Here is a 16,924-nt window from a genome sequence, read left to right as displayed (position 1 = left end):
CATACTCCACTTCTAAAACTGCTGAAAGAGACAGTGACACCATTTCCTCCAGACTGTCACCAAGGGACAAGTAAACAAGCTGGGGAGCAGTGTGGGGGGCAAGAGAGGTCTGATCAAGAACAGCTGTGACAAGGAACAGTGAGAAGGTGGAACTTACTGACATCGAAAGCATAGAGCACGTTGCAGGCTCCCTCTGTGTCGTTGCGACCACCCCAAATGTAGACGGTGTCATCGATGAGCACTGCTGAGTGTCCATACCTCATGTAGGGCACCTCCCTCACGTGGTCCCGGCTGTTTGTCCACACTGGAGGCAACTTGATCCAGCGCAGAGACACTGGAAACACAAGTTTGAGCCCATGTCAAATGCTAAGCCTGCTGAATTGCTCACAGTTCATAACCCATCCTGCGTGGTGCTTTTTACCCCATGACAGGGTGCAGAAGCAGTCAAGTAAACAAGAGAAAGCTGTGTCTGACCCTGAGTAGTAGCTAGTTAAGAAATACAGTAGCTAGTTAAGAAATACAGCTCTGGAGGCCCAGAGGACAAAAACAGGCTCAGTTCCACAACAATTCATTGAAAAGGTTTCCACTCTGGCTCATCCTAGACTGTAAATGAAGGATACAGCACACACACAAACAAATAGGGAAAGAAAAATGAGAAAGTACAGAGGTGACCATGAATGCAGACACTCCTTCAAGCTGGTGAGATTGTTAAAGATACTCAAAGCTGGAAGAATGGGCAGCACAGGAATATGCAAGGGAACACCTGAAGGCATCACTTGGACTTGCAGAAGGACAGTTCAATTAAAGCAACCAAGCAGCTTTGTAGGAACGGGGCTTGTTTGCTTTTGTTTTGGTTTTCAAGCTATAGAGGTGGCCATCTGCCTCGTTTACCTCCATCTGTATTAAAGTTCTCCCTGCTAACCTTGCATTACTAACAGGAGTTCTTTGTGATTACAGGTTCCCCTTCCTGTGTGTCATATCCAGCAGCAGCCAGAACAGTCAACAGGTATTACAGGGTTTAATGACAGTGCAAGAGTCACAGCAAGTGTTATACAGACATTACATAACAGGACTTGTCACCCTTCTTGTGCCACATACAGCCTCCAGGTTTGTTTTCTACATGGAGCCGATACAAAATATAGCAGAAAACAGTCTGCAGTTCCTCTGAAATACTAACATAGGGAAAGGGAAAAGTCAGCCATCTCAAAAGGTGGGTATCTACCCCACAGGCAGAAAGGGCACTGAGGAAACACATCCAATGCTTAAGTCAAGCTAGACTGGATGCTTCCTACCTAAAACATAGTCTTCATCTTCGGAAGACTGACAAGAGATCATTCAAAATCTGATATTCTTGACTTTAGCACTGCCACCTGACAATGCTAGTTGAGCAAGGGCTTGGGAAGCTACTGTCACTTCCCATGTGGTGGCTGCAGCATTCTGACACTTTAATATTTGGGAGTGGTGAGAGGGAAAGACAACACAAGAGCATTCCTTTGGGCACAGTCATTATGCTTCCCCAGAAGAGTGCTCTACTTGGCACGTTCTACAACATTCAGCTGTGTTGACTGTGAAAGCCCAGTCCCTCTGGACAGAGGGGAATGTTCACAGGATCCTGAGCTACACCCCCTCTACACTGTGAGCAGGTCACCTTGGCAGCCCTCTGTAACCAATGCTTTTATCCCTGCTGCACGTAAGTCTTAAAGGAGTGAGTTCACTGCATCTTACAAACTAGGTTTGTCTACATGTGGGTGTTTGCAGAGCATTCAGCATGCTGTCCAGTCTCCAAAACTGGTCATTGGTTCTCTGTTCTTGGATTTGTTTAACTGGAGCCACCCAAGCATCTGCGCAGTTTTTTAATCACCTGCCTAATTACAGGGAAATACTTAATGGACCAGCTCAGTAACTTCTTCAGTTCAAGGAGCACTAAATCAAGAAATACACCCTGTGCCAGCACAGCCATGACTCCAACTCAGCCTCATGACAGGTACTGGTTACCCTACACAAACGGCTCCAGTTGCAGATGCTTTTCTAAGCTATGTTGCGAATCTGCACGATAGCTGTTACCAAAATGGGAAGGCCTCCCTCCTAGCCACATGCCCCTACATACTCCATCATGCTGGCACCCGTTGTCACCTGTCCCCACAGGGAAACAGCTCAGATGTCTACACCTGGAATCTTAACTGAGTGCACTGGTTCACACCCTCTCCTTCCACACTATGGGCAGCTGAACATGGACATGCTGCAAACTGGAGGGGTGACTTGAGCCAGCTCAATACCACTTCTTTGCACCTGGCTGAGTTTGTGTCCACAGAGAACAAGGACAAACCAAGCTATTGACTATGTGACTACTTCAGTGAGTCCTTATCCTAGCAGTCAGATGAACTACAGCCCCTCTGTGTTCTGCCCCTGAAGCTGAAACTGCAAGGCTGCACAAAGAAAGAAGCTCCTACCTACTCTGATAACGTTTCCTGGAAATTAAAAACCAGACAACATATTAGGGTATAACATGCCAGGCAGCAGCAGACAAGAAGAGCAATAACTGAGCCCAGCAAGGAAGTCCTTTGTGCCCCACAAGGACACCTTTACCTGCGTTGAAAACGTGGACGTCGATCTGCCGCAGGGTCTCATAGTCCTCTCCAGAGCAGTACCCACCAAAGGAATAGACCTTGTGCCCGACAGCCACGGCCGCGTGGTTCACCCTCCGTGGCCCACCTTCCAAGTGCACTGCCCACCGTAGCATTCCTCCCTGCAAGCCAGGCGGTCTTCAGGGCCCCCAGTGCCACAGCCACATGCTTCCGAGACCACTGCAACGTCACCTGGCTCTGCAACACAGACACAATGCCAAAATAACAAGATCCATCCTGCACCTCTTCCTATCTTCCCTTAATACCTGCTACAAAGGTTACCTTAATGTACCCTCATTCACCCGCCTCCCAACTGGAAACGTTCCTCTTGGGAAGGGGACACAGAGCAGGGCTCAGAGGAGCAAGCAGAGATGCCCTTGCACACAAAACCCCCCAGGGTGGCTGCACAGGCAGCCCCAGCCAAACACCTTCGGCCTGGCCACACACACGTCACAGTCATTTGTCTGCATGAATGAAAACACCCAGCGAGAGCCACCAGTGAAGGTGAAAAGAACAAACCCAGAGGGAAGAGCATGCTCATTGGACCAGTTCTGAGAAACAGCAGAGGAAAAGATTAAAACAAAACACCCAATAAAAAACCTCCAAAGGACTACCCCTACATAAAGAAACCAACTTCCTGTTATGGGGGTGGGTGACAACATTAGCATTTGGACTCATTGACTTGAGCACTAGGGTTCAATCTAATTAGACAGAAGAGAGCAGAAACCCTCTAATCTAGGGAGCAAGCGCTTTGCTAATGCTCAGAAAAGGTCTTTTCCTCCCACAGCAAACCCAGGCATAACTATGAAAATTCTGTAGCATCACATTTTGTTAGGCAACTGATATTCTTCATTCCTCAAACAGATGGCTTAGATCATATCTTAGAGAAGTCACCACAGCTGATTCTTGCAGAGATTCTCCTTTGAATCTAAGAATCTAGAGCAGAGTCCTGCCTGGGTGCTCCTGAAACAGCAGGTCAGTTTGATTTTTAACAGTTTTCTCCTAGCTGAAAAACAGCCATTAGAAGAGATGTCAGTGTTTCAGACAGCACAAATAAAACTCTTATTTTATTTCTTGGTTCTAGGTTATTGAAAGATTCAGTCAACATGTTCCCATCCCACTATCAGTTTTAGCCTTTGCAGAATCCAAAGAAATTTGGGGATGCCTTTGAACAAGGACTAAATCCCTATGCTCTGCCCCATTTCATTTTGTGAAGTAGTGAGTTTTGGCAAGGAGTATTTCCCTCCTGTTTCAGGTTTCTGAAATAGCTAGAGGGCAGCAAGAGGGGCTGTGCCATGCTGCTCTGCTCCAGTTGGCCACCCCCAGCCGTTCAGTCAAGTGGAATCACTGCTCACAACGAGGCCCATCAGCAGCCTGACCAGCCCAGCGCCCAGCCCACCCACCCACTCACATTTTATCCCCTCCTGTGGAAGAATAAGAGATGCCACCAACAGGGAGCTCCTGGCATGAAGCACAGCTTAGGCTTCCAGCTTCATCCACTGAGTCCATGGACAGTTCAAAACCATTCAGTAACCAGTCACCTCATTCCAGAACTTCCTAATGTCATAAAAATTTGAGTAGCTTCTTTTTAAAGTTATTTATTTTTTGAGTTGTCTTCATGCTCTGTACATGAATGTTACAGTGACAGGACATGTGCAAAGCCCAAACAGAGACCATCCTGCAGCCTTATTGTAACAGGAGTCTCTCCTGCAAATCTGCCTGTTCCTGCAGCAACCACCCTAACATAAACTGAAGTCAGTAATCCAGAAAGTTGCAGCAAGCTTTGCTCCAGCAGGGGTGCTCCAGAAGGGCCCAAGAACAGCCCCCATCTTCTACAGACCATGCTTCAATTTCAGATCTAGCAGGTTTTTTTCCCTTAAGCAACTATTTTTTTTTAAGCCTGGCAGCACTCTTGTATAAGTCCTCTGCAAAGCTACAGAACGGGTGAGTTTCCATGGAACCCACCAAAGTCACCTTCCAAGCTATTTTGAAGACTTCACATATCTAAATCTGTTTCCTGCCTCAGTCACAAGTTATTACTGAAAAATCTAACCCATGTTTTCCTCATAATCTCTTCTTGTTTAAGTAAAAAAAAAAAAAAAAAAATCTCTTCTTGTTCTGTAAAAGACTCCTCAAGGAGCTTAACTGGTCTTTATCACCAGCATCAATATTTTCAACACCCTTCAGACTGAGCCCAGTCCAGGAGGACTAAGAGGATGAATCTTACTTCCTAGTTCTCTGCTTGGTTCTTACTGAGGTAGAGGAGCACAGCCGCTTGGCACAGCAGGCAGGCATTGTACCAAGGCCCCTGCCTTTTTTGTCAGAAAGGCTGGGAAAACTCTTCCTCATCCTTGGGACTTCCCTTGAGGTGCAAGGATGCTGGTCCTATAACTGCCACAGGAGCTGGCTACCCTTCCCCAGCAGTTCTGCTATTTCCATCAGAAGGCGCCTCATCCCAAGAGGTTAAATGTGGTCCACAGCAGCTCCAGGCCCAATCCCTGGCACTGCAAGAAAGATACTGAGGTTGAAGCAACAATGTTGAAATGCTGTTTCCTACAATTACTGGGAACGTTTTTCCCCAGATGAGTGCCTTCCAGGTGACTGGCAGGTTTGGAGTGGTGGTGAGGGCAATGGGATGGAAGTTGGCTGTACTTTGCCTTGGCTCTGTCCGGGGATACCCCTTTAGAGCAAACACAGAGCTTTGCCAGCACAGCCTCCTGCCGTCCCTCCTCAGAGCCAAGAAAAGCAAACACTCATCTGAACACTTCACGAAGAGAGAATGACCAGAAGCATGAAGTAATCTTTACAGGGTCACGGGAAAACAGGGTTTAACAAGCTGTCGGGGATTTTCCAAAACCAAGTGCTCTTCTCTACGCTGTAATAAAAGCATCCACGCAAACTCCCATCTTCCTCTTCTTCCACTGGCCACAACCCTACTCTGGAACTATGACATCTTCCTGCCATCACCAGGCATTTGTCTGCCCCTTTTCAGCCACACACAGGCCTAGCCTCCCCTCCTCCCTGCACAGTCTTGTCTCCTGAGGATGCCTCCTTTACTCTGCCCCATGCTTTCTCTGCCCAGCTCCAGATTCATCTCACCTGCCTTATTTGCAATAGTTTCCTTAGACCAATCTTCTGTCCAAAGTGTTTTCCACCTCCAAGCCCCCTCTGTGCACTATCTGCAAATAGGAGTTAGACACACATTTTGGGAAAAAACAATATTTTCTGACCTACAACTATGGACACAGTTGAATTCAAGTTTGATTTCAACCACTCATTTTTCCATTTCAAGTTTGATTTCCATTTTTATTATATAAATGAGGACATAAATAAACCACTTTTCAGTCTCATTCCTATCAGGCTTTCTTAGTAGAAGTGCATTTGACATTAAGCTACAGCTTAGATTTCTTTACAGATCACAGAGGACACAGCCAAGGAGAGAAGGAAACACAAAATTGATAAGATACAATTTACTAACAATTTCCCCCAACTGTACAATATTAGATTATGCAAGATACATTCTGTGATTTCTCATTTAGGACACCAGCAATAGTGATGTAGATTATAAAACACAAAAATATTGGTAAGACAGAGGCAAATTGTATTAGAGAACTGGGAGGGAACTGCAAGATGAGGCACACAGAATCACAGCTTCTGTTCAAGCCACCACTTGCTTCCACTGCCTCAGGTTAGATCCTCACTTCCCCTCTCCAAAAACGAATAGATCTCTTACTTCCAACCATGCAATCTTCACAACTCCCGAGTTCCCTGGTCTGCTATGATCTATCCAGAAATACAGTAAAGCACAGGGGATGCAGAGAAATTTTGAAACCCTGGTAAGTCCTGTCATTAACCAGGAATAAGTGCATTTCTAAAAATCAGGACATGCTTCACTTACTGGTGAAGTACCTGATGTTGGTGATGCTGGAAATTAAGTGAGAACAACAGTGCATTGTTCCTCTGCCACAAAACATTTCACTGCTAAGCCAGGGAACAATCAGATTTAATTCAGCTCTTCCAATACAGCACCTGTAGACAGCACTCCCATATCTCTGGTTGTGCTGTTGCCTGAGGATGCACTTAATGCCTGCAACAACCTTCATCCCAACTGCTCCAGTTTACACCTAACAAGAGCCTAACAGCACAGCATACGGACATCTGAGATCAACAAAAATATCACTCAATTGCTCACTAGCATATCTTCCAAAACTGTAGTGGTGACTTGAGCACTGTGACACAGATAGAAAAACACCTCCAAAACAACAACAAAAAAACAAACCAAGTTTTAGTCAGATTTTTTCACTTTGTTCTACTGGCTTTAGGCTTAGTATTTTCAAACCTTACAATGAGTTATGAAAATACTTCATTCAAGATAGAAAGCTACTGAACATCTCCAAGTACAGTAGGCAGGTGATGATCTTAAAACAAACCCATATATCCTTGATCTACTTCTTTGCTCAAAGGGAGCTCACTGGGCTCTCTCACTTCTCTCTGCACACAAAAGGAAACCTAGAGCCATTTCTAAAAGCTGCTCAGAGTAGCCTTGCTGTATCCAATTCTCAAAGCAAGGGGGAGAAACCCATCAGCAAGTGGCCCGGATTTTCAAGGACTCATTCTGTCACCCCAAGACTTACAGCAGCACCCCAAGAAGAGCAGCCTACTCTGCAAAGCTGCTCCAGAGAGCAAATCCTACCGTGTAGCTGCCTCAGTCCCGTCTCCCAAAAGACACCAGCCACAAGGTTTAGTAACCCTTAAAATAGCCCAGCTAGTTCACAGCAGTCCATATAGACCGTTCTATTTCAAGCACATCCAACATACTGTTAGAGATAACATGAGAACAACCTGCTTTCTTCACTTGTGCTTGACATTTATCTAATGCTTGGAGCATTTGTGCTAAGGCAGTGCGAAACTGCAAGCTTGCACATTCAATAGCTCAGATGCTCACAATGCAATTCCAGCCCCAGTAAATTAGATGGTGCTAGAACAGCCCTTGAGCTCATGAACTGAGCCTGCTCTCGAAGCTCATGTTAGCCACGGGAATCACAGACCACTCTGCTCAGGCACAAATTTATCCCAGTGGCCCCCCTACAGCCAGCCTCACCATCTCCTTATTTTTCACCAAATATTTTGCCCATTGCTGACTTACTTCTGCCTAAAGCCTAGCTGAGATTCTGCACCTACTGAGCTGGCTTCTATTCTTCACCTTGCTTCCCAAACCCCAGCTTCTCTATGGAGTGTGCCTAAGCTTTGGAGATACTGCTTGACCTCTACTTCCCCATCAGGAATTTGTCTTAGCCTGTTAAGCTGTTTCCAAGGGCTGCCGCCAAGGGCAGCCCTTGGGTTGGGAAGCAGGCTCAGGAAAGCTGAGCTGACAGCCAGCAGGGCATTTCTTGCTTTACACAGGGCTACATCAGTTTGTTCTTCTGCCCCCCTGTTGCACTGACACTGATCCCCAGGCTGAGTGGTCTGCTGGGCTTGGCCACACACAGGGCAGGCTCACAGGTGCCAACCTTCCCTCTGCCGGGCACATGGGACTGGGGAAACCAGGCATGCAGCCCCACAGCATCCACAACTGGGCGAGAGAATAAATGCTGTGAAACCACAGGAGCCCACGGGATGGAGAGACAAGGTGCAGCAGAGGTCATGCCAGGGCAGAAGAGCAGCCTCCCTGACACAGACCTATTGGGGAGGATAGGGGTGTGTAGGGTCACAGAATCCTTTAAGGATGGAGAAGACCACCAAGATCACAGAGCCGAGCCATTAACCCAACACTGCCAGGCCCACCACTAACCCATGTCCTGAAAGTGCCACATTTACAGATTTTTTTAACACTTCCAGGGGTGGTGATTCGACCATTTCCCTGAGCAGCGTGTTCCAATGCCAAACCACCCTTTTCGTGAAGAATTTTTTCTAATATCCAATCTAAGCCTTCCCTGGTGCAGCTTGAAGCTATTTCCTCTTGACCTGCCTGTCAGTTGTTACCTGGGAGAAGAGGCCGGCCCGCACCTGGCAACAATCTCCTTTCAGGCAGTTGTAGAGAGTGACAGGGTCTCTCCTGAGCTTCCTTTTCTCCAGGCTGAAGACCCCCAGCTCTCTCAGCCGCCCCTCACAGGACTGACTCTCTGGACCCTTCAGCACCTCCTCTGCCCAGCTCTGGACACGCTCCAGCACCGTTGGCCGCCGCTCCCCGCCCGAGCCCCTCGGAGCCGCCCCGCGCGCCCACCCGCTGCCCGCGGGCCCGGCCGAGGGCACCCGGGCAGGGCGGCGGCCCCGCGCCCCCGGCCCTCACGGAGGGGCTCGGCGGTGCCTACCGGCCTCGCCCTCCCCCAGCCGCGGCACGGCTCTGCTGGCTGCCCTCGCCCCTGCGGCCCCAGCCCCAGTACCGTACCTGTGCCCGTACAAGGAGCTCCAACAGCCCCGCTCCGACGGGAGCTCCCGCCGCTCCCTGGGACTTGTAGTGCGGCGTGGCCCCGCCCGGGTCCGTGGGCACTCCCCCCCCACCGCCGGAGTAGCACGGCCCCGACAGGCCCTTGTGCGGTACCGGGCCCCGGCCTCCCTCAGGGGCGGCTCCGTGGGTTCCCCGCCCCGCCCGGGCCCGGCCCCGGCGCGCCGCTCCGGTCCCGGCCCAGACCGAGATGGCAACACTCGGTGGCGACACTCGATAGCATCAGCGGTGCGTGCCGGCGGCACCGCCCGCCGCGCCCGGGGCCCGCTTCGGGACTACAACACCCACAGTGCCCCGCGGCGGCCGCGGAGGTTCCGGGAGGCGGCGGCGGCACCTCCTCGGCGCCGCGCCCGGTGTATGGCGGTGGTGCGGAGCATGGGCCCCGAGCGCGTCTGTCCCCGGGAGCCCGGGCCGCCGGAGGGCCCTGACGGCGCAGCGGGGTGGAGCGGCGATGAGGAGGAGGAGGAGGAGGAAGAGGAGGAAGGCGGCGGGTACTTGTATCAGCCGCTGAGCCAGGAACCGGAGCAGGGCCTCGGCGACGCGGGTCCCGGCCTGCAGGAGCGGCTGCAGGTACCGCCCAGCGCCTCCCGCCGGGCCGGGGCTGGGGGCACCCGCGGCCCCGACCCCCGCTGCCCGCCTTTCTCCGCAGATGCTGAGGCTGCACCTGCCCGACCCGCCGGTGGACAGCGAGGAGGAGAATGAGGGGGAAGCAGCGGAGGGCGCCACGGCTCAGAGCAGCCACAGCTCCATCCCCATGGATGCAGGTAACCGCGTCTCCGGCAGGACGCTCCTGGAGCTCCGCCGCGGTCTCACGGCCTCTCTGTTCCCAGAGCACGTGGAGCTGGTGAAGAGGACGATGGCCAGCGTGAAGCTGCCCACCCTGGGCATCCCAGCCTGGGCTAGCCAGATCTCGGAGGAGCAGTGGAAGGATGTGGTGCAGCGCACGCTGCAGGCCCGGCAGAGCCTCGGCGGCCCCCGGCCTCAGTGGAATTGAGTGCTGGGCTGTGGCACAGGGGCTGCCAACCCCAGCCCTCCCTCCACCCTGGAAGCACCCACTGCCTCTAAGCCAGGTGCTGACAGGACTTGCCAGTATCAACCTTCCAGTTTGTCCCACTGACATTGTTTGATTTTCCTTCCCCCTCCTTTTTCTGGGTTCTGGCTGGTGAATAAGTCAATGTGATGATCTTGTGCTGGATTCCTCTACCTCTGAGGAAGATTGCTTGCCATGCCTGGATGCATATGGGGCGATGGGGCTTGGCTGGCTTTGCCCATGGACTTGGCCCCATGCTGACAGTAGCAGAGAAGTCACTCTCCAGGCTAGGGCCCCTCCTTCTCAGGATAGGGTCTGTGTGTTGGAATATCACAGGTGGAGCAAGATGTGTCATTCCAAGAGATTGGTTTTATTTAGTTCTGTACATACAGGGACATCTGTACAAAATCCAACACTTTCATACTATGTAATGCTCTACTGAAAATAAAGTACACCATATGTACATATGAACTGTAAGCAGCTTAATACTTGTGTCCAGGGTGTGAATGCAGTAGTTTTGCTTTTTCCCTTGGGAGGAGCAAGCCAGGTGGAGTGGAAGAGGCAGCTCCAGTTCTGTCCATTTGGCTGATGTGGGGAAAGGCATAGGCAGAAATGAGCAGCACTAATGCTAGAAACCAAGTATTGAGCAAGGGGCAGCCGTAGCATGGCAGATTCAAGTCTGCCTATGAGCAGTACATGTAGTGAGAGGGTGAGCACACTCCCCCTTGTCTCACATGGTCCCCTTCTGAGGTGTCCAGGACACTGGAATGAATAGGCAGCAAAAAAAGGATGATGTGAAGGTACTAAGCCTAAGTTCCCTGACCCAAAACAAGACACAAAAAGCTATGGGAACATCAAAGCTGTACAGCACATAATCATGATGTGTTACAATCCTGCCCCTGCACATGGCACAACCCCAGCAGCATTCCTCTGGCCAGGGTCAGCGGCTGCCAGCAGAGACAGATCATCTGCAGGACAGTGCCAGCCCCTGCACACCACAAGATTCTGTTCCCTCCGCAGGCAGAGCAGCCCACAGCGGGGAAAGGCAGCCACTGCGCAGCAGCAAGCAGGCTCAAGTGATGGCACACCATGCTGTAGCAATCTAAAAATGAGGTCTTGGCTTACAGCGCAATGCAAGCAGCCAGTTGGAGAGCCTGTGCTGAAACAGGAAGGAGCCTCCTGCCCAGCCTGAGCCTGGCAGCCTTCATTTCCGCTGTGCTGCTCTGGCACCACCCGGTGCATGTCCACATGCTGTGCCAGGCGTGAGGTAATTGATTGGCAGCTGATCATGAGCTCAGACTAATGTTCAAAATAAGCAATAACCTCCCTGAGGTGTTTCGGAAGTCTCCTGATGAACTGGCCCGTTGTGTGAGGCGGAGGGGAGGTGGGGCCCTGCGTGACTGGGGGGGATCTCACACATGCACCTGCCAGCTCCTCCCAAGAGATGGTGGCATTCCTGATACGGGCTGAGCTGGGAGAGAGCTACACGGGGCAGGAACGCAGGATACACAGGTCAAAACAGCCTCGCTGGGGTTGGAGGAAAGATGTGCTGCACACCAGCAGAAAGATTAGAGGGCGTGATCCTCTGACCTGGAAATGGTTTACTGGTGAGGACAGGCAGATACACCAGAACCTTCTACAACATCCCGTGCCATTGCAAAGCAGTGTCAGGCCAGCCCCAACCCCGCAGACTCCCTGCACTGCTGCAAACCCACTTAAGCTTATGTGTCAAGAAAGCAGGTGCAGCAGGTAAGAAGCAAGGACTCCCTCTCTATGACAAACCAGCCTCTGAGGTGGCACCTTGGCCTGGCACTAAATCTGCACCACAAACAACAGGGGTGAAAGCTGGATCACAGTAGCGCCCAAGTGCTGCGCAAGCCCCTGGGCTATCAGCAAGTGTTTCTAAATGCTAAGTTAGCACCCCGATGCACCATGTGATATCTAACAAGGGCCTCGGGCCACAGCAGGTGCACACGTAACAGGACAGGTGAACTTTGCTCAGAGCACCCACGGAAGCGATTCAGCAGTAGTGCTTAGCCATTGATAATAATGAGAAGACAACTGAACACTCAAACTCAGCCACACCCTATGAGGTGTAGCCATTGCTTCCACTGGCTTGCGGAAATGACTAGCAGCACAAGCTTCCTAGAAACCCTGGCCCTGAAGAGCTAAGGATGGGATACAGAGACAAAGGGAGAGCTGCAGGAGTATTTTAATTGAGCAGGTAGAGGAAGAAGGTGGAAGTCAGTGGCTGACACCTGCTACAAAGCGGGAAGTTAATTCTGGGCCCACAATTAACCCGAGACATTGGGAAGGAAATGAGTCAGCAAGGACCAACACAAACAGCAGAAGTAATTCACTTTCTCACAAGAGAGCTTCTAAGGATGCTCTAAAGGGAGGACTGCAATAGTATGTAGTGCTTGCACCCAGCTTAACTGGGGGTGGCAAAGCACTGAACCCCCACTCCACTGACAGGGGAACAAAACAAGGAGCTTGTAGCAAAAGAAAAGTGGAAGTAAACATTTCCTCTGCTGTCCATTAAGACCCTTCAACTATGGAACTGCACCCCAAGGCAGGCTGGAGAGGCAGCAGAGCCTTCACAAACTCTGCTTCTGCCCCAAGCTCAGCCTGGCCTCTGACCATGCCAGGGCTCAGCTGCACAGGCAGCACAGGGGCAGAGATGGGCACTTGGAGTTTGGAGCAGCACACTGAGCCATGCATGGAAGGCTCTGCCCAACACAGAGCCTGAGCAAGGCTCTGGCTTCTTGGCAGAGTAAGAATCAGGCGGCAGCTCACAGTGAAGTGAGTCCTGCCTGGACTGATAAAAAGCAGAGGTCAGACAGGCTCCTCTAATGCCTGCAGAGCCAGGTGGGAAAGCAGGAGGATGGAGAAAAAGCAGGAGGACACGACAGTGGTGAGATACAAGTTATAACATAAAATCAGATCTACCCTGGAGGTATGCAGATGGAGTGGAGGACAGGCACAGCTCACCATGTTCATTCCTTACTTATACATGAGAACCGAGTGCATTTCCATGACCCCTGGAGGAAAGGGATGGGGCAGAGCTTCCTGGGCCAGCTCCTGAGCCCGTCAGAGAGCCTCCTGGCTTGAGGTGAGAAACTCTTCTGCTCTCTTGTGGGCCTCCAAGGCTTTTATAGTGTAGACGTCCTGCGGAAGCTCAGACTTCCGGCGCAGCAAAACTTTGTCCTTCTTAATGTCTTTCAGCATCTACAAACAAATCAAAGGAGTCGTGAATCAGTAGCAAACCCCTTCATGCCTTCAGCCTCTGACTCCAACTGCTCTAGGTTATGCTGAGTGGCACTGCAGCACGCTTCAGAACAGGCTGACAGCCAAACATAGACCAAAAGGACACAAGAAAGTCCCACTGGCGCTTTTTCGAGAGTGAGAAGGTTAGATAAACTCCAGTCTTCAGACTACAGGTTGATCTCTTAATGATGAGGGGTGAGAGTAGTGGCATTTACCTTCAGAACATTTGGAAAGAGCCAGCTCTGGCTATGCTGATGTCCTGGCTGGACTGGGATCAACTGTGAAAGGACCTGAAGTCACCTACGCACCTGCACGGCCTCCGTCTCCACTGTTTTCTTCAGTAGCTGTATATCCTCTGCAGTCGGGGTCTCCGTTTCCATACAGCACACAGAAGGCAAGGGTAGAGGTGCATAATACATAGGGTACTGCAGACAACACAGACAGCTGGAGAGTCAGCACTCCATCCAACACCACACCTCCCCCAGCATGCTAACACGGCATGGCACAGTTCTTCCAGCTGCCTTCTCTGGTCCCCGGAAAGGCAGCAGCAGGGACACAGGCAGGGAACAGTATCCTCTCCTCCCCTGTCCCCTCTGACTTCCAGCACATTGCATGTGCAGCTGCAGTTCAGAGTGTGGTCCATAAATACATACATGCTCTCTATAAGGCAATACTTAAGAGGTCAGTGCTATAGCCTGAAAAACACTGCCAACATTCCCAGGACACTGTTTTTTGGGTGAGACACACCACTGCTGCAGCAGTGTCCACAGGACTGAGATCAGATGCTAAAACCTGCTTTCATGGGCTGAGGAAGCAGGTCAAGACCCTGCACATTCTTGCCTCATTCATTCTAGGTCCTATTGTCACTCACCTGGGGGTTCAGTCGAGCCAACTCCTCTATTTTCTGCCACATTTCTTCTCGTTCCTTCATCCTGAACCTTCCCCTGCACAGAGAGAGCGAGAGCAAGTGTGAACTCCTGGGGAAAGCACAGCTTTCATTCACAGGATGATAAAAGCCAAGAGACAGCAGAAAAGTACAGGCAAGGGGAAGAGCTGCTCTGTTATTCAGAGACCCCTAATTCTACCTAATTCTAAGACTACAGGTGAGACGAGGCAAGAAGAGGGGGCACACTACACTAGCAGAGGGTAGGCAGGCATGCTCCTCGCTCACCTCAGAGCACAGGGTAGCAACACTGGGCTGCACAGGCACTTTTGGCCTGGCTTTGTGCTGCCAGGAGTAGAGCAGAGTGTCTGGTTTCTGGGGTAACACCATGACACCGGTCTGGATTTCAAACACACATTTTTCTAGTGCCCCCCAGATGCAGAGGGACAGACTATAATTTCCAACAGAACTGGGGTCCCACTGCCCACTGTTCCTTCTCTCTCTAACCATAACACACCAGAGAGCTGCCCTAATAGCCCAGGCACAGCTCTTGAACTTGGCACAGATTTTGGCACACATGTGAAGTGACTGTTCAGCAGGGGCACATAGGACAGTGAATGTTCACTGCAAACAGACGTAAGAATAACCCCTTGTTACTCTCTTCTACATTTTAAACATCTGCACTAAAATCATTGCTTTATTTATATTAGCTACATGGTTTTCATCCCAGCTACTGGTTCTCTAGTGCCCTGTGTATCCATGTTAAGGAAGTTCTTATACTCTGTAATGACATCACACTCTTTAAAGTCATGTAGGCTTAGAATGAGAATGAAGCTGCCAAGGTTTCAAGCAGCAGATGAATCAACCAGAAAACAAAGGGTCACAAAATCACCTCCAACAAACCAATCCCAAAAAAACCCAAATGAATAACCCATTCAGGACAAGATACTATCTGCTCCAACTTCCTCACTGTTTTTCTAAAGGATTCTGACAATCCAGTTTCAAGGTGTCTGGGGAGACTAGAAAGGTGCAGTCAGACCATTTACATTCAACAGCAGAGAGACAGCCTCACCACATGTCCCTGCAGAGTTTGTCCCTCATGACCACCCTGACTGTGGCTGCACAGCTAGGGGTGCAGCAGTGACAGGCCCGAGCTGGCATGTCACTTGTAGGCATGTTACCTCATTAAAAATGAGGCTAAGCCATAATCAGACCTCTCAACATCTGGTTGCAGCCTAACAGAGAACATACGACTCTCTCCTTTTCCCCATTTCCTATCTACTGAGTTTGTTTGCACATGCAATCCTTCCCACACATGCTGTTTTCTAGTTCACAGCACAAGGTTTTCTGAAGCCTAATTAGGCAGAGAGGCACTAGACAAAAAAAAAGGAAAAAATCATCTTAACATAAGCAAAAAACTGCAGCACTACCCATCCTTTTACTGGACAGCACTGAGCTCTTTTGTTGAACTTTTTCAGAACAATTCTCCATCAGTCACACACCAGTGCTGGGAACAGTCACCTTCAGCAGGTCAGCAGCTAAACAGGGAGAGAAAACTCCTGATGGAAACACCAGGTAGATCTTGTAGGAAATGTACTGTCACTGTGACTTAAAATATATGTGAAGTTATTGGTGGGCTTCACTAACACCCTAGAATGGGAAAAAAACAATCCTAAAAAAACTTAATTTCTCCATAAGCAGTTTATCCATCTTTTAATGGTCTGATTGATAAATCAACTTATTAGTTATTATCAAGTTATTTACTCCTATTTCACAAAACAACAGAATGTACCCCAGAGTTCCACACTCCCAGCATGGATTAGCTCTGCTCTCCCCACCAGCAGCCCTGGCTCATCCACGAATGAGGAGCATTGTTTTACTATTTTATTTCACTAAGTCAGCAGAAAATAGATTAAAAAAAAAAAAAGTCTCCTTCTCGCTTACTGGACTGACTCAGCTCACCAAGGCAAGCCATAGAAGCACCAAAATCAGCACAAGGCAGCAGAAAAAGTGGAGTTCTTTCCTCTTTACAGCATCATGTCACAGGTACTTGCTGAGCACAGATTTTATCCCCATCATTCACTCTTTGAAACTGCAGGAATTATTCCATCCTTATCACTGGAAAATTGAAAGCATCCTGTGGCATGAAAGATGCATTACGCCCACTGCAGCAAAACTCTTCAGAAAAGCCCTTCTAAAGCAATAGCATTATACTGACATCACTACAACATTTATGAACTGGTAAGTATTTCCAAAGCAGAACAAAGCTGAGTATTCTCTATGTGGCAGTCTATTTCCTCATGACTCAGCAAACTCTGTCAACTTTTCTAGGCCACCTGCTTCAGCAGGACTGAAAGGGTTTTTATCAGGGCACACCTCAACCCTACTCATAGCTATGGGTAAGGAATCCTACTTTTTGACATAATTACTTACCACCTTTCCATTTCCCCTCTGCCTACTGGCATCTACCATCTGTTACTGTACCCCAAGGAGACTTTAAGATGAGCTCAAGTTACTTGGGAAAAACCTCTTACTCACTTCTGCTTCTCTGCCTTGTATTGCTGTGTGCAGTCATCAAAAAGCTTTTGGTTCATCTCCATGAAGAGCTTCAGTGCATTGTAGATCAGCCCGTGAATTGTCCTGCAAAGAACGAGGAAAAGAGAACAAGTCATGGT

General features: G+C 49.8%; 3 protein-coding genes across 5 annotated transcripts in view; 1 reads left to right on the top strand and 2 right to left on the bottom strand.

Moving 5' to 3' along the window:
• Positions 1-2,616: 2,616 nt before the first annotated feature.
• Positions 2,617-9,057, bottom strand: KLHDC3 (kelch domain containing 3; the record flags this gene model as incomplete). Its single annotated transcript, NM_001245190.1, is given in 2 exon segments — positions 2,617-2,822; positions 9,013-9,057. A coding segment is annotated over 1 exon segment (124 nt), but the record flags the coding sequence as incomplete, so codon positions are not given.
• Positions 9,058-9,244: 187 nt separating this feature from the next.
• Positions 9,245-10,570, top strand: MEA1 (male-enhanced antigen 1). Its single transcript, XM_002195416.7, has 3 exons — positions 9,245-9,639; positions 9,719-9,833; positions 9,900-10,570. Exons 1-3 carry the CDS (start codon positions 9,427-9,429, stop codon positions 10,061-10,063), a joined length of 492 nt encoding a protein of 163 aa, XP_002195452.4. The 5' UTR covers positions 9,245-9,426; the 3' UTR covers positions 10,064-10,570.
• Positions 10,449-16,924, bottom strand: part of PPP2R5D (protein phosphatase 2 regulatory subunit B'delta) — a 27,886-nt gene continuing 21,410 nt past the window's right edge. For all 3 annotated transcript variants that reach the window (XM_030268900.4, XM_004175110.6, XM_030268901.4), the window contains exons 13-16: positions 16,788-16,889; positions 14,238-14,310; positions 13,675-13,791; positions 10,449-13,327 (exon numbers count right to left, since the gene is read on the bottom strand). In XM_030268900.4, coding sequence (XP_030124760.2) covers positions 13,190-13,327; positions 13,675-13,791; positions 14,238-14,310; positions 16,788-16,889 — 430 coding nt within the window. In that variant the 3' untranslated portion in view covers positions 10,449-13,189. The remainder of the gene's footprint in view (positions 13,328-13,674; positions 13,792-14,237; positions 14,311-16,787; positions 16,890-16,924) is intronic.

Source organism: Taeniopygia guttata, chromosome 3, assembly GCF_048771995.1.
Source record: "Taeniopygia guttata chromosome 3, bTaeGut7.mat, whole genome shotgun sequence".
In the NCBI taxonomy this organism is placed as follows: domain Eukaryota; kingdom Metazoa; phylum Chordata; class Aves; order Passeriformes; family Estrildidae; genus Taeniopygia; species Taeniopygia guttata.
The sequence above is the reverse complement of the archived record's forward strand: the minus strand, read 5'-3'. Positions and strand labels throughout refer to the sequence as shown.